Source organism: Oryzias latipes, chromosome 5 (genome assembly GCF_002234675.1).
Source record: "Oryzias latipes chromosome 5, ASM223467v1".
NCBI classification, from domain to species: Eukaryota; Metazoa; Chordata; class Actinopteri; order Beloniformes; family Adrianichthyidae; genus Oryzias; species Oryzias latipes.
In genome coordinates this window covers 31,987,662-32,008,637 of record NC_019863.2, presented here as the reverse complement: position 1 = coordinate 32,008,637, position 20,976 = coordinate 31,987,662, and the positions used below count along the sequence as shown (strand labels likewise).

The following is a 20,976-nucleotide window of genomic DNA, read 5'->3' as shown; positions in this document are numbered from 1 at the left end:
AGTTGCAGTGCGAGTTTTATGGTTGTTATGGGCTCGCTGTTTTCAGCAGAGCCTCTGTGTTTTCTGGGAAACAACTTTATGACGATGCTGCATCTATAATAAAACCAGAGCACTAAAGACTGAGTATCAGCTGGTAAGAGGAAAACGGCTTTTTATGGCATCATTTAAGTCTGAGTTTCATGGTGGTTGTCTACTTTGTTTTGTTTGAGCCATTAAAAAAACTGACCAACAAATAAATAAAGGAGGTGGTGTGCATGGTAAGACAAAATTAAGACATTTATTTAGAATACAAAAAGTTGTGTTCTTAACATTTAAGACACACAAAGTCGACTCAGCACATTGTCACCACCATAAAAGAAACAAAAAGGTGACGTTGGCAAACAGAGGAAGATGTGGTTGATGTCAAATCAACCTTTGATGCGTCCAGAAGCTCCAGCAGACATGCGTGTCAGTCATCTTTCCCACATGCGTTCCTGACACATTCACTCCACTCGACTTTCGTGGTCTCTAAGTTTCCTCCGTGTGTCAAGGACTGCAGGCATTTGTGCTTAAAGTTAGCACCTGCCTTTCAAGCATGCGTCATTCAAAGGCAGCCGCCGCCCTCGTCCTGTTATACGTTTGAAATCGACTCGCTTTTACTCACAGTGTTTTGCCAATTCTTCATCAAAAGACGAACGTGCCTCATGGACTGCAGGCACTGTTTCTCTGAGCATTGTCTGGTTAGTTGGTCAGCTACAGCCGGTCTCTGGGCCTACAATCCAGTGTGCGCACGTTTCCACATGGATAGAAACATGATCAAATCACCACCGTAGCGTTTACAGCCTTCAGTATGACAAGTCATGAAACTTGTGTTTGCTCTGTAATCATAAATCTTAACGTGAACAGTGTTCGCCATGGTGTTGTTGGGTTGTATTGATTTGCATTGTTTACCCAGCATGCCCCAGGGAACTGCACACAAATCATCAAACAAGCCAATTGAAAGGTGCTTGGAAGGGGTAAAGGGGATGTGAATGTATGGTCGCTGTGAGAACTGGACTGAGTGGCCCCTCCGCCCTGGTGTTCCAAACAGGAAGTACCGGCCGGCTCCAAAAATCCAAACTCCCATAGACTTCTATAGAGAAACAAACAGCTGTATTGGTCAGAAGAACCGTTGTGGATCAGATACATTTTTTTAACCTATTCTTGATAATCCTCTTTTTTTTGTGATACTTTATGTGTAGTTCAAGTTATTCAAGTTATAAACTGACCAATCAGATTCCTCAACAAACGTAGGTGGAACCTGCTGGTCCAACGTTCACAACAGTTGATTGACAGATCAACGGCTCAACAGATTTGTGTAGCCTGCTTTTAACAAGCTCACTCCTGATTGGTGAAAGCGGTTGCCATAGAAACTCTAACCAATCACTGCATACTGCTGACGTCTGGCTCCAACAGGGCGGCGTCCGTTTCACGCTCAAATGGCGACTGAATTGACTGTATTTGGTTGGAACCGGATGACATGACACTCGCTCACTCACTCCAGTTCTCATATACAGTCAGTGGTTACTCCAGTGTTCATTTAACAAACGCCAACGTGCCACTGGCCCTCCTGTGCTGAGGAAAGGTCACCTATTAGAAAAAAGGTCTCTCCTCAGTCACAGTTAGGAATCTAATTGATAGAAGGCATGCAGTATTTTGTGTAAATGTATGATCTATTTTATGTAAAAAAAGAGAAAAACTGTTATATTACTGGAAAGATTTATGAATAGAACCTTAGAAAGAGCCGGCATGTCTAATCTGTAATGTCATCAGGATGAACTGCCAGTGTGGACAACAAATCCGGCTGGTTGGAGGTGTACACAATGTTTGTGGGCTTCCGTGCACAAGCTACATTTAGGGATGATACAAGACTCTGCTTTTATAATCTTTGAAACAAATCTCCTGGGGATTGTGTGTCTGTTTCATTGTGGAGCAGTTATCCTCCAAGGTGTTCCTCTATTTGGCGTGTCATTAGAGGCAGATAGCAGGAGGACTTTTCTGGCTCTTGCAGATAATAATGAATGACATAAAACAACCTTTTATAGGTAAAGGGAATATGGAACTAGGAATCCAAACTGCAAAACTATTACCATTTAATTATAGCTCCCAGGTGTGACTGTGCATAGCTGTAGAAATGGGTCGAGTTTTAACCGGAAAGAAGCGGGAGATGCACCTTAACCTCTCCCAGACAAATAAAAGTTTCTGAATTCTGAAAGTGTGATGCCAGGGGAAAAAAAAAAAAGCATAAATTGATTTTATTCTGCATCTGTTTTTCATTCTCAGAGAATGAATAACTTTTCAGAAAAGGAATAAATGGGTCACCTTTATTTCCCCACATACTCCAGTTTCAGCTAATGGATCCTCATGCTAGTTTGTGCAAGCACTTAGTAATGGAGGACACAAGACACTTTCACTCAAAACGGTCCTCAACTTCAGTCAGATCCACATAATGAGAACACTTTATAAACAGAATGACAATTATGCATTCTTCCTGCTCTGTAATCATCACAACCCTCCTTCATCTGATGATTTCAAATTTATCTCTACAGCCTTCAATAGACGTTTTTTTCTCTGTAATTATAGAAGTGTAGTTATTTGTTTGGTGAATGAGCTCTGTTTCTGTTAGGAACATAAATTGGTGGTACTTTCAGGTCACTTTCCTCTGCCTAAATATGTCTAAAGCTGCTAAAGATAGTCATGAAGGCCGTGTCGCACAGCTGTTACATACATATGGTGCCTGGATGAACATAGATCATATGTGAATATACATGAACAAAAAGTGAGAAAAGTTGTGGTTTTTGGGTGAAGTTTTCCCAGAGGTATCACGAATGAATCACGTTAAAACCACAGAAGTATGAATGAAACACGAAAACAACATGTAAACCCGCAATTCACGGAATTTCTTCTTATTCAGAGCACTGGGCAGAAATCGCATCGTGTCAGCACCGCGGTCAGCACCATGTTCAGCACCATGGTCAGCACCATGGCCAGCACCATGGCCAGCATCATGGTCAGCACCATGGTCAGGATTTTTACCTGATATGTGCTCCATCTACGAGATAAGAGAGTTACACGATGGTGGTACATGCACGAAAAGTCTGTGCTTGCATACGCAGCTTGCAATGATCACGCACGATAGCTTAAGATATACACAAAAATTGTGCGAAAACTATGTGAAATTCATATAAACTACGTAATTCTCAACTGACCAAAAGTTTGAACAGCTCAAAACCGAATTTACGCAAAGACCCGTCGGCTGAAACCCTCGCCGGACATCTGCGCACATCGATGACGGACGAACAGGAGAAACACTCATGAATTACGTATGTCATGCATGAATCAAGACAGATAAAAATTTTATATTATACATTTAAAACCATGTATAAGAGCCAAAATTATAAAATGTCAATGTTTTTTGACTATGTTGAAGCGAACAGCTGCTCACTGTTTGTTGCATTCAGACGCTCATAATCAGCATCCAAGTAAAGTTGGGCTGTCTTTGCTCTCGTGTTCTCTTTTTATCTGGGAAGAATCCTCCAGAGACACATGCTTAAGCAGCTGAACGGCTGCACCGCCGAGCCACAGCAATGGTTCAAAGAACCCACTGCAGAGCTTACAGGGTCAGCCGTAGTTACCTCCGCTCTAACCTTGTCTTCTTTAGTAATATGGACCCAGGAGCTCAGACTTCACAGATGCTGCGCTGCATATCCAGGATCAGGACTAGCAGCATTTGCCACCTGTAAGAAGAGATATGATTTGGAGAAAGAGCGGACGATCATTGAGTCTGGCACTCTTCACTTGAATCCTTTTTTCCCCCCAGATAAATGTTTCCCACTTTAGAAGATTTGCTGCATGTTTGAACCCTTTCATTTTGCTGGTTGGTATCGTAGCGCTAATCCAGCGGGGTTCCTTCACCGCCTTAACAGTGTTTAATTTCAAAGTAACCTTGACCATTTAGAAAAAATACCTTACCCCCTCTGGCGTCAAAATTACCAACAATGGAGCCTTGATGGGTCATTAAAACAAATTTGTTTTGGCTCTCAGCTTATTTGATTATACATTCTCCACATAAGGAGATCATTTCAAATTATAGTTCTTAGGAAAAAGGCAAACAAAACGGCGTTTGCCAGCAGTCATCGTTTGGATAATGCACATTTTTTCTGTCAAACGCACACATTCTCAATATTCTATCTTCAACACTTTAAACAATTCTGATGAAGAATTGGGACAAACGAAACCTTCCTTAAGACTTTATTTGACAACTGAAGGACTGGTTTTGGTTTAACAGCCCACAGGACTTTCAGAAAAACATGGAGAATCAAAGTTCTCTGAACTTTAAACATGAATTCTTTATAGGAAAAACCAGCTCAGATCACAGAAAAATGACAAAAGACGAGCACGTTTTGAGCCCCGGTCACAGCTGCCCTTACAGATGTCTTTATAGCTGTTTGTAGGCAAAAAAAGGACAAACCTGTTGGTGAGACCTGCATGAAATATCCTGTGGAGACTGCTCAGTGAGCCCATAGACAGGAAATATTTGAGTATGCAGCCTGACTGTTAGGAACGAAGAACTTAGTCATTCAGAGAGTAGATTGTGTGCACGTCCTACATGGGTCCTACAAACACTTACGTGTCACGTGCACAGATCGGTTAGCAGCATTCGCGCACGATCAGTAAGGAGCCGGTACTCTCACCTTACTAGAGTATGGCGTAAAGACAGCGTACGACCGCATCACCCCTACATCAATATGCGTACAAATACTTCATGTTACACTTATCACACGCACAACAATGGTACGTTCCATTTTCATGACATCCCTTGAGGTGGTCGCAAGAGCCTCAAGGTAACTGCAAGACACTCCTGTGCTCTCCTTAACCCTTGTACAATCTTGTGGGGTCAAAATGACCCCCCCCTTCCATTGACGTGTTCTCCTACCATGACAAAGGTGGATAAAGGTGGAAAGATTTCATGTAATCCATGGACACCAGTGAAGATCACAAATCATTGAAGAAAAAAGGTTCAGAGCACTGTCTAGTGGGTCTAGATGACCCCACTCCCAATGTTAAAGTGCCTAGGATAGCACAAGGGTTAAGATGCGTCCGCTCCTCTCTACGACCCTCCATGAAACTGGACAACCCAAAAACCTGCAGCAAATTACAGGTCAACCCCCCCCGGTGCATGTAACCAAGTCTTTCACAAGTAAATATTTGGAATCTGGGACACAAATATGCCTGTTCACAATCGTTCCAAATGATCGACAGATCCTCTACATAACAGAAATAGGAACTCTCATAAACCAGTTCAAAACCTTATCTTTGTCTTGTGGCTGGATTTTGTTTCTTTGACAGTTTCACAGTGGGTGTGGCTTTTGTGAAAATGTTTGTCATCCTTAATCTGTGCATTGAAATGCTCAGTTCTATCATGTTATAAAGTCTTCGTGCAGTATTCAAATACATTCAGAAAGGCTGTGCTTTAGTGGTGCCATATCCTGCCAAGATAGTAACAGCCAGAGAACTACAACTAATACACTTTTTACCTAATGCACTCCTGATTGGTGAGAGTGGTTGCCATAGAAACCTTTGATTCAGACTGGCTAGGACCAATCACCGCCTACTGAGGACTCTGGCTGCCACATGGCGGGGTCCATATCGTGAAAAATGGCGACTAAATTAACTCTGCTGGCTCTGTGCTGGAAGTAAACCCTTTTCTATGGGGGACGTCTCTCGATCCAGTTCCCAGGTGGTAATCATGAAACCTTCCTTCAGATTTGTTACCAGTGACGGTTCAATTCAATGTTCAACTGAGCTTGTTTATCACGAGCAAACATCCTGTAATGACCCCGCCCACTCCACTGTTTGTTGGTTGTTATATGTATTCCTGTGTTTTCATCATGTTGTTGCGGTTTCAGATGGCTCTAGTGCGTGGATACGGTAGCGACCCGGCAGAGCTGGTTAAGTCTGTTTTCTTTCTGCCCCCCCCAGCGTTGGTGGCTGAAGGGATCCTGATTGAGCCGCCGTTCCTGCAAACATTGTTATCCACCCTATGGTCACTTGCTCCCGATGATCTAGAACGAGCTTTTCATCTGCCCCGACCCACATCAGACATCTGGTACCGCTACAATGCCCTCCCCTGTTTCTCCTTGTGATCTTTGCTCAATTAGATCCCGCCCCCTGCTGAGTGCTCCCCAACCTTGACCTTTGTATCATTATCATTATTTTTATAAACAAGTTAAGGCCCCTTTTCCCGTCTGTGTTTCTGAACTTCACAAACTTTAGCAGTCAGTAGAGACCTTCTGATGTGAGCAGACCTTAAAGTGAGCCGTGCATGAGCATCCAGGTTTGGATCCATACGGAGTGGCCCGCTTTGCTTCTGCCCCCTCCCTTCACCATTTTTTTCCCTTTCACCTGTCAGTCAGCCGTTCCCTCCACTCCTCCGCCCAGATGGGGGATGCGGACTTGGAACTCAGTAAAGGACAGGGGCACTTTGTCGCCGGCTGTAATGAAGAACTAATGAGCTGTTCAGATGAGCTGTGGAGTCTTAGACTCCGGTTCTGCCGGATGTCGGCTGTAGGAGGGATGCTGCAGTTAGTGGGACTCAGGCAGGCTGAGGGGAAAAAGGCGCCTTTCAACCGTCAAGCTTCACTGACTTCCTCATCTTTGGAAGCAGTGTGAGAGTCAGTAGACTAATACCAGATTGTTGGTTGGGGGCAACTTTTGCGCCTTGTACTTATCCCTGTATATGACATGGCTCAACAGGCATTCGACACATTTGGGTCTCGGTGTGCCTGAGAAGGAATTTAGGGAATTCCAATCCACAGTGCCTCCTGTATTATAAAGTCAGGATATACAGAAACTGCACGGATTATTTAAAAATCTTTCTCATTTTTACTACAACAACTGAATCCTTAGAAAGTGAAATCTGTTGTTTCAGGAAAAATTATCTTATTTTCTGTCTTGCAAGAAAAATAATCCCATCAGAAAAATGTTTTAAAAGCAAAATATTCTTACTTTACAAAGTAAGTACAAATGTCTTAGTGATGAGAATTTGTTTATTTATTTTTCTTAAAATAAGGATTAAGACAGGGGTGCCCACACTTATTTGGTATGTGAGCTACTTTTGAGACGACAGTGTCTTAAAGATCTACCTCTATATGTATATATATATATATATATATATATATATAGTATTTTGAGACTAAAATGCTGGTGAATAAACATAGTATTATGAACTATTAGTAAATAACATTGTTTATGTACTGATAGTTCAAAAACTACACAGTTAGAGTACAGAAATATTTGTGGAGATACTTTTATATTAACAGATGAGGCGTTTTATCACATAAACAGAAAGCAGTGACTATCGTGTTTCATGCTCTGCTGTAAACTGTGCAATGGGGGCAGCATGGCATTTCTGAAGCGCTGCTGGCTCCAGAAGCTCGTGCTACAGGAAAACACTGCTGCTTTAGTGAGTTCGGGTCCATCGGGCCGGAACTGCGGAGGCACGCGAGGCGATTCGGGCCTCAGAGAACACTCCAGGGGGCCGGATGGTCTTCTACCGGGGACGTGACGTTCCGTGGGGTGGGTCGCGACCTTCTGGTGACAGGCAGAATCAGCGCTCAGTGAATTTAAACACGCATGTGCAGTGACGTATGTATCAGAGGATGCTCGATTGGCCGTTCTGCATGTCAGTCAAGTCCCGTACTTCTCGGTTAGAATTTCGATTCGCTGACGGATTTTTTAGATTTTAATTTTTTGGTTATTTATCTTTGCTGGCCTGCGATCTACGCTGACGTCCTTAAAGATCGATCGCAATCGACGCAATGAACACCCCTGAATGAAAACATTGATTCCGATTTTTCTTACCCCTTTGGCAGATTTCTTTTGCTTATTTAAAGGGCCTCTATCACACAAAATGAAATGTAATTTTTTGAGCTTTAAAGTGTATTATAATGTTTGCTCCTAACTGTAAACAACCCTAAAGCCATATTTTGATCCATTTCTGAACATTCATCTAAAAAACCTGCTCTCTGAGCACCAGCCCCTCCCAGTCCATAAAAACGAGTGGGTTCTCACATTGTGACATCACATCAACCTCTGTGTGTCGGCCACTGATTGGCTGGAAGTCCCTTGCAGTTTCAAACCGTTGTGATGATTATGCAGCATACAGAATATATTCTCAGTCTGCAAATGCACGGTTGAGTTTCTAAGGTGTATTTAAGGTGGAATGTGGCCTTTAAGTGCAGCTCCAATGTGTCCTTTTTTTTTGATAACTACAAAAACAAGGAGATACGTGGCATGTAGCTTCCCGGGCTCTGAAGGTACGAGCTGCAGGGGGCTCAATTAAAGGAGAAAACACATCAAAGACGTCTTTTTCTTTCCCCAATTTCAAACAAAGGATGGCCCACTAGCAAGGACACACAAGCGGGTCGTAATCCCCGTCCGCCAGCGAAGCCGGGCTGGGTGGTGCGTTCTCATCCTCACTCACTCACTCTTTTGCGACTAATTACCCGGCTTCATGCAACTTGTGCATTGACGGTGATATGAATTCCCAGATTCTGCCCAGGCCAACTCTTGTCACAGCTTAGACCGCAGGGGCTGCATGTGTTGCCATGATAAGGCTCATTGCTTCTTTTTTCTCTCTCCAAGAAACTCATTAAGATGATGAGCCTGCAACTCTTAGGCTGTTGTGTTCTTTAAAAGCCAGGGGAAGCATGCAAAGTGCTGCTCTGTGTGTCTGAGGTTTCCGAAAAAGGAGGAAGATTTGGGTTTGGTTTGCTAAAGTCACGTTTGCACCGACAGCTCTGTGTGTTTAAGGGCAGAAAAGCCCTCAGTCAGTCAATCTATCAGCCTTTTTTTCTTTAAACAGGAAAAACGCTGGAGCCTCTGAAAGCACCACACACGATTTCACCTCTAAATATGAGCTCAGGAGAAAACACAAAATAATCATCAGATGTTTGTTTAAAATGCGACGTACACAAAACGTGTTTGACATTATTTTAGTGTACTTAAAGACCCACTCTGATCATCTTCTGATCTATTTTCAAACATTTCCTGTGGTCTCTCTAGTATGATTATGTTGTTTTTAGCCAAAATTAGAAAACAAATCTTTTCTAGGACATAGTTTCTGCAGAGCGGCAGGAGTTCATTAGAAATTCACCGCTGAGTTGTGGGCGGGACTGTTTGCACGGAGTAAGATCCATGTATGTCTTTGGAATCTGATTTGAATGAAGAAAAAAGAAATGCCGTTTTAAGTTTAATTCTTTTTTATACAGATCCTCCATTGTGAGAAAAAATGCCACAGAAACATGTTCAAAACACCTTTTTCCATTGGCGTGCGTCTTTCAGATGATACAAATGTGAGCACTGTGAACCTCTTCCAACAGCGTTCTTCTTCTTTGGCAGAAATCTGAAGTCCATTCAGACCCGGCCGTCAGCGTGGCTCACATGGCTTGTGCGGGTGGAGGGGTGTGGATGGCGTTCTCAGAGGGATCCTCCATCCGTCTCTTCCACACCGAAACTCTGGAGCTGCTGCAGGAAATCAACATTTCCACGCGCTCATCGCTGCTGAACGCCGGTACACACCCACACACACACACACACACACACACGCCTGTGCACAGGCTGACCTCCACATCCACAGGTCCCAGCTTTTGCGTCCAAACTTGTTGTGGTTTGACTTTTACACGATATGTGAACATTTTCTGATGCTCCTCTCAACAAGACAGTTTAGTTACTCTGGTTCAGAATTCCTGGGAATTCTGTGCGCAGGTTTGTGACGTTAACAAGAGTGAGTGTGCAGAGGAAAAGCAATGTTCACGTTCTTCCAGTTTCCTGGAGCTTCCTTATCTCGTTTCCACAAAACGCAGGAAATAAAAAGATCACTGTAAAAGGAATTCAGCCTGGTCAAACCCTTCTTTTGTCTTCTGCTTTTGTTTGCCAACTGCTGTTTGTGGGTTAAAATAGGAAAACGCTTTTATCATTTCCATTTTGCTAACTTTTCAGAAAAAAGTTTGCTTCTGGTTTTGACGGACAGCAGGTCTTTGTGTCGCTCTGCAGGTGTTGGACTTCATGAGCTGACCCAAGTAATGAAGCATCTTTTCAAAACCATAAGACAGACAGGCGAAAAGCCCAAATAATTAAAAATAAAAAAACAACAGGTGAGAAAAGTGATAAAAATGAAGGGAAAAAAGGAGTTTATTCAGCAGCTGTAAACCGACAGTTTGGAGATTTTCCTTATTAGGGTTAAATGTTTTGGCTTTTTTTTAAAGCAAATTGATTTGGTGCTTTTTCCTTCTTTTATTATCTGTTTTTTTCTGAGTGAATATTAAGCTTTAGAAAGCATCAGGTTGTCAGAAGAACCGTGTGCAGGTTTTTTTTTACAGCATAAACCTTAAAATCGGTTGTGGGGCAGTTCCAGCGTGTCGAAGGTGGGGTCAGGCGGTGACCTATTAGCTCATTTATCATACACACAGTGGTAGTGCAAATGTATTTACTGAGATTCTTCTATTCAGAGCCTTTTTTGGAATGTATTAAAAAAGGCTACATTAATGAATAAAGATAATAATGCTTAAAACACATTTTTCAGACGTTAAAGGCTTTGGGATCAAAGTTTTTCCCTTTTATTGGAGCTAAAACGTTAGGCAGAAGAAGCTTTGCATCCATTCTGGAGGAGGTGGTGCCACAGAGGTCACATTACCCCACAACCAGGGCTCTCCTTTCAAATATGCCGCATATTTAAGGGAGGGGGGGCTTTGGCCCCGGGGGGAATTAGAGCGTTTAAAAAAAAAAAAAGTGTGACTAAGCCGATGCCTTCAGGGTCCACCAAAAGAGGAGGATCTTTGACTTAAGTTGTGATTTGTTTGGCACACAGGAGGAAAGAGGATCCCCTGACACTCAAAGCAAAGATACCCAACGTGCAATTTTTATAGCTTCCTTCCATCACTGCACGGCTCTACGCTCTCTTAGGTTTCTCCTTGACTTATGCCGGGGCACGCCGTAATGATATAGCCCCTAATCCTCTCCCCTGTCATCTGATTTGTATTCAGCGGGGAATTGCAGCTGCAGTAAACAACAGAAAACTTCCTGGGACAGAAGAAACGGCCGATCCGTTCTCCACTAATGTCTTTAACAGGTCCTTAAAAAATAAGTCAAACAGATTCCAAAATAAAATCCTTGGTGGGAAAGTGTACGGAGACACTTTTCCTTGTAGACTTCCTGTTTTTGGAGTGAGAACGGGCTCCCATCATAACTCCACACTGCAGGGTGTGAAGAAAATTTGGAAAAGCAGGATAGCTGGAGGGGCAGTTCTACCTGCTTAATCCTAAATGCCTCTGCAAGCCCCCCTCTTAAAAACAAAGCTGGGTGCCCACATGCTTTGCCTCAACTCCAGATTTTCCGGTAACATTAAAGTGGGCGTCCGTGACTTTTTTCTCACAAACTGTAGTTCAGATGGACTCACGGTGGAGGCAGAGACAGCTTTAGCGTGCAGGTAACCTCCAACCGCGGCCTCCGTGGTTCCTTTTGTGCTCGGCATCCGCTTCCTGCTCCGGATGAGTCATCCCTGCAAAGTGTAAGGAATTAATTAATGGCACCGTTGAGCCATTCACGCAAATCATCATAATCCGAGCATGACACACAACAAACGTAAGTACGGCTCCACGTGTAAATAAGCATCCCGTTGGTTGTGTTCACATCAACGTTGGAGTAATTCAATTATGCTGCCATGGATATTATGGTAAATGGCTCTAAATATATCCAGGCAACTCCGGGAGCAAAAACCGGAGGGACCACTGAAGAAATGTAGGAACAAATCCATCCAAAACAACGTTTTTTTGTTTGTTTGTTTCGGTTTGTTTTTTACCCCTTTGCTGGCTACAAAGAAAGATTAATAAGAGTCTGTGGCTGTGTCCCAATTCCTTCCCTACTCACTATTTAGTCTGTTCGCCATTCTATAGAGCTGTCTGAATCTACTATTCCAAAATTGGGAGCCCTAGAAATTTCCCAAAAGTCTTTGCGAAAAACCAGTGTGCATCAATGCTCACTAGATCTGCGAATATAGTATAGTAGTAATATGTAGTATAAGTAGTGAGCACGATGTCCAAATAGCTTTTTAAGTTCAGGGCACTATATAGCTTTTTAGTAATTAGGGGTTAGGGCGGAAATTCAGACACAGCCTGTGATTATCCTCCACCTTCACCAACGCAGAACGCCGAAAAGACAAAAGACCCGTACGGTTGCAGCGAGTCTTTGGGTGGTCTTTGGGTGGTCTTTGGGTGGTCTTTGGGTGGTCTTTGGGTGGTCTTTGGGTGGTCTTTAGGTGGTCTTTAGCTGGTCTTTGGGTGGTCTTTGGGTGGTCTTTAGGTGGTCTTTAGGTGGTCTTTGGGTGGTCTTTGGGTGGTCTTTGGGTGGTCTTTAGGTGGTCTTTAGGTGGTCTTTAGGTGGTCTTTAGCTGGTCTTTGGGTGGTCTTTGGGTGGTCTTTAGGTGGTCTTTAGGTGGTCTTTGGGTGGTCTTTGGGTGGTCTTTAGGTGGTCTTTAGCTGGTCTTTAGCTGGTCTTTGGGTGGTCTTTGGGTGGTCTTTAGGTGGTCTTTAGGTGGTCTTTAGGTGGTCTTTGGGTGGTCTTTGGGTGGTCTTTGGGTGGTCTTTAGGTGGTCTTTAGGTGGTCTTTGGGTGGTCTTTGGGTGGTCTTTAGGTGGTCTTTAGCTGGTCTTTAGCTGGTCTTTGGGTGGTCTTTGGGTGGTCTTTGGGTGGTCTTTGGGTGGTCTTTGGGTGGTCTTTGGGTGGTCTTTAGCTGGTCTTTGGGTGGTCTTTGGGTGGTCTTTAGGTGGTCTTTGGGTGGTCTTTGGGTGGTCTTTGGGTGGTCTTTAGGTGGTCTTTAGGTGGTCTTTAGGTGGTCTTTAGCTGGTCTTTGGGTGGTCTTTGGGTGGTCTTTAGGTGGTCTTTGGGTGGTCTTTGGGTGGTCTTTGGGTGGTCTTTGGGTGGTCTTTGGGTGGTCTTTGGCTGGTCTTTGGGTGGTCTTTGGGTGGTCTTTAGGTGGTCTTTAGGTGGTCTTTGGGTGGTCTTTGGGTGGTCTTTGGGTGGTCTTTAGGTGGTCTTTAGGTGGTCTTTAGGTGGTCTTTAGCTGGTCTTTGGGTGGTCTTTAGCTGGTCTTTAGCTGGTCTTTGGGTGGTCTTTGGGTGGTCTTTAGGTGGTCTTTAGGTGGTCTTTAGGTGGTCTTTGGGTGGTCTTTGGGTGGTCTTTGGGTGGTCTTTAGGTGGTCTTTGGGTGGTCTTTGGGTGGTCTTTAGGTGGTCTTTAGCTGGTCTTTAGCTGGTCTTTGGGTGGTCTTTGGGTGGTCTTTGGGTGGTCTTTGGGTGGTCTTTAGGTGGTCTTTAGCTGGTCTTTGGGTGGTCTTTGGGTGGTCTTTAGGTGGTCTTTAGGTGGTCTTTGGGTGGTCTTTGGGTGGTCTTTGGGTGGTCTTTAGGTGGTCTTTAGGTGGTCTTTAGGTGGTCTTTAGCTGGTCTTTGGGTGGTCTTTGGGTGGTCTTTAGGTGGTCTTTGGGTGGTCTTTGGGTGGTCTTTGGGTGGTCTTTGGGTGGTCTTTGGCTGGTCTTTGGGTGGTCTTTGGGTGGTCTTTAGGTGGTCTTTAGGTGGTCTTTGGGTGGTCTTTGGGTGGTCTTTAGGTGGTCTTTAGGTGGTCTTTAGGTGGTCTTTGGGTGGTCTTTGGGTGGTCTTTAGGTGGTCTTTGGGTGGTCTTTGGGTGGTCTTTGGGTGGTCTTTAGCTGGTCTTTAGCTGGTCTTTAGCTGGTCTTTGGGTGGTCTTTGGGTGGTCTTTGGGTGGTCTTTAGGTGGTCTTTAGGTGGTCTTTAGCTGGTCTTTGGGTGGTCTTTGGGTGGTCTTTAGGTGGTCTTTGGGTGGTCTTTGGGTGGTCTTTGGGTGGTCTTTAGGTGGTCTTTAGGTGGTCTTTAGCTGGTCTTTGGGTGGTCTTTGGGTGGTCTTTAGGTGGTCTTTAGGTGGTCTTTGGGTGGTCTTTGGGTGGTCTTTGGGTGGTCTTTGGGTGGTCTTTGGGTGGTCTTTGGGTGGTCTTTAGCTGGTCTTTGGGTGGTCTTTGGGTGGTCTTTGGGTGGTCTTTAGGTGGAGACTGTTGGTGGTTAGAAGCCAAACCACAACCAAGCATCGCTCTAGGTGGAGACCTGGGTGGAAGAAGGCCAGCCAAGCCAAGCATCTAGAGTGCAGAGAGACAAGAATTCATGAATTTCAAAGCAAGAGAAGGTCTTTTTCAGACCAATGAGTGATCACTTTGTGTCCAAGTGGGAAGAAATTCCACAGAATTGAGCAGTAACACCTGAACGTGTCTCTGCTGATGTTTACTAATGACACGGCCAAGGATTGGCTGTGGAAGATCAGAAGACAACCTGTCATTAAACCTGGTTGGAAGGTCAGCGCTCCGTGCTTTTAGCCATCAGATCATCTGCAGGATGAGCTTAGATGAACTGGACCAAACACTCTGCTGGTCTGTCAGCACCTGAAGGTCCTCCAGCTGCGCGTCAGCTGATAAAACTTCCACTCCGAGGCTGACAGTCTCCTAAATCTTCAACGACTGTAGTTGCAGGCATGTTGGGGAGATTATGCGCTGACGTGACTGATTTTCCTATTTTATCCACAGATTGTGGAGGTCTTCACTACCACAAACCTACACGCTGCAGCTTTAGGCGCCGTGCTTTCACATTCAACCGTTTTCTTTGGGTTGTGGATCGCTCTTGTAATAGAAATCACCCAGTGGCCCTTTTGTCTGCATCAGGCATAGAATATTCAGTGTAATTCAGCGTTTCTTCATGGGCGTGTAACCTTGCACAGTTTTACATGAACTACGTGCAGAGAGCAATGGTACCTGACTGTGTGCAGGATTTATCCATTGCATGATGAGCAGAAAGACACATTTTCTGTCAGTAAATGAAAGATGCACGGTGACAGAAACAATGAAGATATTGCATTTTTAAACTCCTTCCCAGAATGATCCACGGGTGTCTTCACGCCTGAGCCAATGTGAAGCAACAAAACAGGAAGAGAAGTCCAATTGGAATCACGTGTGCACGAACAGACGTCAGAAACCTCTGAAGGTTTCAGAAAAAGGCTGTGAGTCCACTTCTGAATGAATCCGAGCTGTTTTTACCGGGGAGGAAAACGTTCAGATGAATTATAAGGGTTACAGCGAGTCGGTGCACGGCTGTCAGAAAAGCAGTGATTTGTTTTTTTAACTTCAGTCTTTTTGCATGCAACAGAATTTTGGAGAAGTTGTGGTTCTCAGTGGAAATGTGAGAAAGCCAAGAAAAAAAGCCCGTTTTGAAAGTATCTCTTATCATTCCAAAGCAGTACGGCTGCATGTCGGCTCAGATGCTTTAAACGCCTTTAAACTAAAGTCTGCACCCCAAACCCCGGGCTGCAGACCGGTACTGGTCCGTGGGACAGTTGGTACTGGGCCACAGAGAAAAAAAAAAAAAAACCTTTTTACAGTTTTATCTAAAGTCGGATTCTGGAGGAAGTTTTATTTGGGAAAACTCCTGGATTCTCTCCGTCACTTCTGACTCATTCTTGACGCGTGCCAAGTCGCTCGGTCGTAAATCCATCCGCTACTTTCCTAAAGGCCGTGTCGCACAGCCACTATATACGCACATTTGTGCATGTTGCAGGGATGAAAATTGGTCATACGTGAACATACGTAGAACAAGTGAGAAACGTTGTGTTGCCTTTACGTGAAACTTTCAGAGCGGGATCAGAAATTAACCATGTTAAAAGAACAAAAGAAGTACGGATAAACCACGCAAAGAACACGTAAACCAATGCAGAACATGAACCGTGCGTGAATATTGTGCTGGTTTTATGCAATTCATCAGTGAATCTGCAGTGATTGTTACATAACCTGATATGTGTGTCGTATACGTAAATAAAAGTAATCCGTCGGTGCGTGTAGACTTCCTCCTTTGGAGTGAGAAGGGCGGTAGGGTGTGAAGAAGAATATTTGGGACTGGGGGATGGTTGCCAGTGCCAGGATTGCTGGGGGGGCAGTTCTTCCTTCTAGGTAAAATATGCACAACCCGCCAAAAATTCTGAGCAGTTTAAATCTGAATTCACAAAAAGACCTGTCGGCAAAAACCCTCGACGGACGAACGCAAGAAACACGTATGAAGTACGTTGATCATGAAAGACCAAAATTTCATACGTGGAAAATGCGCAAAAGGTAGGTAGCATAGCGTAGCGTAGCTGTGTGACATGACCTTAAAGCGGCCGGGCAAACCGCTAAATAAAAACCTCCGAGCTAGCAAAGTCAACCCAAAACAAACATGATGTTTTGGCAGAAAAGAGTCAGTAAGGAAACAGAAGAAGGGCCGCCTTTCACTTCAAAATAAAACCAGGAGTTTCATTTATTGTGACAGTTGGTTCCACAGACCATAATAATAATGCAGATTATTCAACAACCGCCTTTGTAATGTTACAGGGATGCTGCTAATAAAGTGGAGGCTACATACAATTGGTTAGTGTGGAAATAATGTCTAACATTAAACCGATTTATGGTCTAAAAAGATTGAAGACCACTGCTCTCAACTACCATTTAGGCTTTTTCTAGCATTTGTCTTCTTATTCTCATCAAGCTGCACCCGTTTCTCCATGCAGTAACTGTGCAGAGACATGAAGCTGCTGCACCGGTGGGGTTTGTAATGATGAACCTGCAGGGCGCTGTGACGGAAACAGGGGGGCCTGCCGGCTCCCTCCAGCAGCAACGGGGTTCACACGTCTGCAGGAGCTTGTCAACCAAACCCCTTTCTTCTTGTGTTCTGCATTTAACTGGGTCAAGTGGGTCAGCGGTGAGCAGACGGATCTGCAATCTCCCAAAATACCAAGAAGTTTGTCAGGAAATTACAGCAAACTGTGGTGATCAGGAAGGAAACCTTTTTGCTGTAAAATTAGCCAGAAAGTCACTGTGGGTCGCTGCAGGTTGTTGTTTCCTTTTGTTCGCTAACACGGAAAATGAATGTCGTCCTGAAATGTTCTGCAGGTCAGAAGAACACCCGGGTCACCAGCCTCCTTATTTGTCAGGGGCTTCTATGGGTCGGGACAGCCCAAGGCGCAATCATCACCCTCCCAGTCCCCAAATTGGAGGGGATCCCCAAAATTACAGGTATGGAAAATGAACCTTTTTGTTATATTGCTCTTTATTTCAGGTTTATTTCAAAGAAGCAGTCTTAAAAGACAAGAATGAGTGACATCGCATATTTTCCACACTATAGAGTCATTTAGTGGTTTCCTCCTCCAAAGGGGGAACAAGAGAAAAGGTTTGAGAACCACTGGAGTGATTGTAAGGCGCACCGTCAATGAATGGTCTATTTTTTGAAGGTGTGGCGTCTATGAGGCCCAACGAACTTTAAGTCAAAGTCAAAGTCAAAGTCAGGTTTATTTGTCAATTTCCTCACATGTGCTTGACATACAAAGGAATCGAAATTACGTTTCTCACTGTCCCGTGCGTAGACATGAACAACAGTAAAGTGCAGATGCACAACAAAGAAACAGGCCTAATCTCTAAGTAATGATAAATAATAAAATGTGAAAACAATAAATATGTGAAAATAAGGTGCAGGTTGTTTAAAGCGACGTGAGCCAACTGTGTGCATTTACAGGTAGTGTACACTAGTTGTAGGTAAAGTAGTTGGTAGGAATAAATGTTATTTACATGTGCAGTTGCATATGCAGAGGTAGTTATTTGTCTCAGTTCAGTGTTAAGTGGAGACGTTAAGACGCATTAAGCGAGACAAAAGAGTCAGACGTCATTAAGTGCATTCACGGAGACTGTAGAACTTGTTTGTAACATGCTACACGCTAGTGTATTCCAAATACCTGGAACTCCCACCCTGACCAGACTGAAACAAACGTTACCACGACAACGCTAACAACCAACCTAGTGACACACAGTCTGACACCGCTACACTTTAGCCCCGTTGGAAGTGTTGTGTAGATTTGTTTTCTCAGTCCAAGTCTTCCTGTTGGATCATCAGGACTCATCCGTCTCTCGGCCTTCCTGGTTTGTTTTACATCTTTATCGTCGCTTTACAACCAGCAGCACCGATCAGTGCGTCATTGCAGGAGCTGTCAGGGTTTTGCTGAAACTGGAACTGACAACGACCGGATGTTCGTTGACCTTTTGGAGTTGTTCTCTTCACAGGAAAAGGGATGATCTCCGTGAACGCTCACTGCGGACCCGTCGACTTCCTTGTGGCCACGTCCAGCACGCTTTCTCCCGAGCTGCTGAAGAGGGACTCCTTCGGGGAGAGCCCAGACTCCGCCTGCGGTGGGGAGGAGCGCAGCAGCGACACCTCCTCCCAGGAGTCCCTGCAACGGTCCTACCAAGGGGAGGAGAAAGGCAAAGGGCGTGGCGTTCTGCTGCAGTACAAGCTGCGGTCCACGTCCGGCCTGCCCGGGTGGCCCTTAACGGGGCAGAGCGACGGGGCGTCCCAGTCCTCGCTGGAGTCTCTGGAGCACAGCGTGGAGGACGGCTCCATCTACGGGCTCAGCGACGACCCAGACACGTGGGTCCGGGGCCGGTCCTGTGAGAGGGACGGGGCCCGCAGAGACCGGGTGACTTCTGCTGCCGTCATATCCGGAGGAAAGGGCTTTCGCCGACTGAAGGGGGGGGCTACAGGTACCAGGACGGGTGGAGACTGTCTAGAAAATATTCTGATGGTGTGGCAGCTCCCTCTTACTGTATGATGCAGACTTCCTTCACCTTGAATGACCTCCTCCAAAAAGTCAAGGGATTGAAGTAGATGATGAGGCGGCGACGGCGCTGTGGCGGAGCTCGTCGCCGTGTCATTCGCCCCGGGGGAAAAGGAAGCGCAGGCATGCTGTTTGTGACAGGCGCTGTCAGCTCAAAGGATGCTCAGGATGGCGTGTCATCATCCTGCCGGGGGGGGGGGGGGGGGGGGGGGGGGGGGGGCAAAGGTCGCCACAGACGCGTTCGTGTCATATTTCTCACCGGGTCCCCCTCCCTGCCTTGGCTAAGACTGATATGCCTCATGTGCAGCATTTCCATCTGCAGGTAGCGTCTGATTCAGGCTGCATCACAGCGCAGGTTCATCCTTTTCGCCCTGAAATCCCATCAAATGTGAATGTTTGGTGCTGCACTTCAACGTCCTGCTGTGGCTTTTGGGCTCAGATTAATGCAGATTTAATGCAAAAACCAATTAATTTGGGATCTCCATTTGCCGCCTTAAGTTGGTGTAATTATTTCAGATGCATCCGATCAAATGAGATTCTAGAGCAGCATCGTTCTAAACGCCAGAGATGGGCGTCATTATTCATCCTCATCTGTCAGCGAGATAGAAGAAAAACACTCACAGACTTGTTAATACTCAGCTCGCATTAGCTGGAACCCCCAGTCAGCAATCTGAAGCTTGATTTGAGTCAATGATATATTTACAGTTCAGCTGCTGGCGGTTTGAGGCAGGAAGAGAAATACGGAAGAAACCAAGAGATGAGTCTGACCCTGAATTTGCGCCGGTATCGCCGGTCCGTCTGCGTTGCGTGAGGAGTCCGTCTCACGACCATCGCTCCATTTTCATTGACTCCATTGCGTCCCATGTCCGTCCCCACCTCCCACCTGGATCCTGGAGGAGTGGTTTGTTCTGTCGCCTCCGGGTCAAGTAGTTCGTCCCGCTCTCTCCGCTCATCCAACTCTTAAACGATCGAACGCCGCGCCCCCTCCCTCCTGACTGAGTCCTTGTAAAATACATGTTTTGTGTCAAACAGGATGCTACATTTTTGAACCTCCACAGTTGAACTTTCAGCGTCGATGGCGCTGTTCTCCGCTGTGTCAACACGTTTTACTCTAAAGTTTTATTTTTAAATCCGGACCTGTTTTTTGCCGTGAAATTGACGCGCCAACGGAAACTCCTGCGTAAAGCATGCGTTGCGGTGCGGAGGGACGTACGTGGACCTGCAGACGTGGCGGAGGCGACGTGAACATTCTGATTGATTAATGAACGTAAACCTAACAAAGACGCACCACAGACGCACCGCAGACGGACCGCAGACGCACCGCAGACGGACCGCAGACGCACCGCAGACGCACCGCAGACGGACCGCAGACAGACCGGTGGATTTGCTATTTACAAAGCATTTTGCATCAGAAAGGAGTTTAACCTGCTTTACTGACATGATCGGTTCAGTGAAGAGCACGAAAGCCGTAGTCACATGCACACATATGGGGGTGTTGACTGCTGGATTTGGGTTGTCCGTGGGGGGGTCATAGAGAGGAGTGGCAGATGAGTCTTTTAGCATGGCCACCTTAAGGCACATTGTGAAAATGGAACGTCCCATTGTTGCTCCACGCGCTGAAGACGGTGTTCTTACGCCAAACTCTAGCTGTTGGCTCCTTATTGAATGCACACGAATGCACACTCGTCTCATTTCCCCGATTTCCTCAATTCAGGCTGCAGGAAGGAGCGTGCACGTATCACGTGAACGGCACTGGCAAACCCCCCCACAGACCGTCCGTTTCCACCCATAAGGTAATTGTGACTATGGCCTAAAGCTACGATTACACGGAAAACCAGGATCTGGAAGGCGCTTTTGAAGGATGGAGGCGGTGCAAAACGTCAGCAGTTTTTCTTTCTCAGCTCTATTCCGATGAATGAAAGACGTTTCATTCCAGCCGGGCACAAACTGCAATTGTTTACATCAAACTGTCGGTATTTTCATGACTTAAAAAGGACGCCGTCCAAACGTCACCCCCACATCGGAGTCCCTGATTGGTCAAAGCTCCACTGGTTTAACTTTTAACAGTCAGTTGAAAGTCTTAACCGCGCCGTGGTCTGTGTGAACATAGCATAATGTATGTGCATATATAATTATTAACAAGTATATATAAGGATGCATAAGTTTACACGTTTAATATCTCCTAAAATACAACTTAACATTGATGAGGGTTCAGTT

The 20,976-nt window shown here is 45.2% G+C and overlaps 1 protein-coding gene across 5 annotated transcripts in view; it reads left to right on the top strand.

Annotated features, from left to right (window-relative positions):
• arhgef10l (Rho guanine nucleotide exchange factor 10 like) overlaps positions 1-18,966 on the top strand; it is a 176,432-nt gene extending 157,466 nt beyond the window's left edge. For all 5 annotated transcript variants that reach the window (XM_023955302.1, XM_023955300.1, XM_023955301.1 and 2 more), the window contains 3 exons: positions 9,421-9,592; positions 17,048-17,170; positions 18,209-18,966. In XM_023955302.1, the coding sequence (XP_023811070.1) occupies positions 9,421-9,592; positions 17,048-17,170; positions 18,209-18,753 (840 nt within the window). In that variant the 3' untranslated portion in view covers positions 18,754-18,966. The remainder of the gene's footprint in view (positions 1-9,420; positions 9,593-17,047; positions 17,171-18,208) is intronic.
• Positions 18,967-20,976: the final 2,010 nt, after the last annotated feature.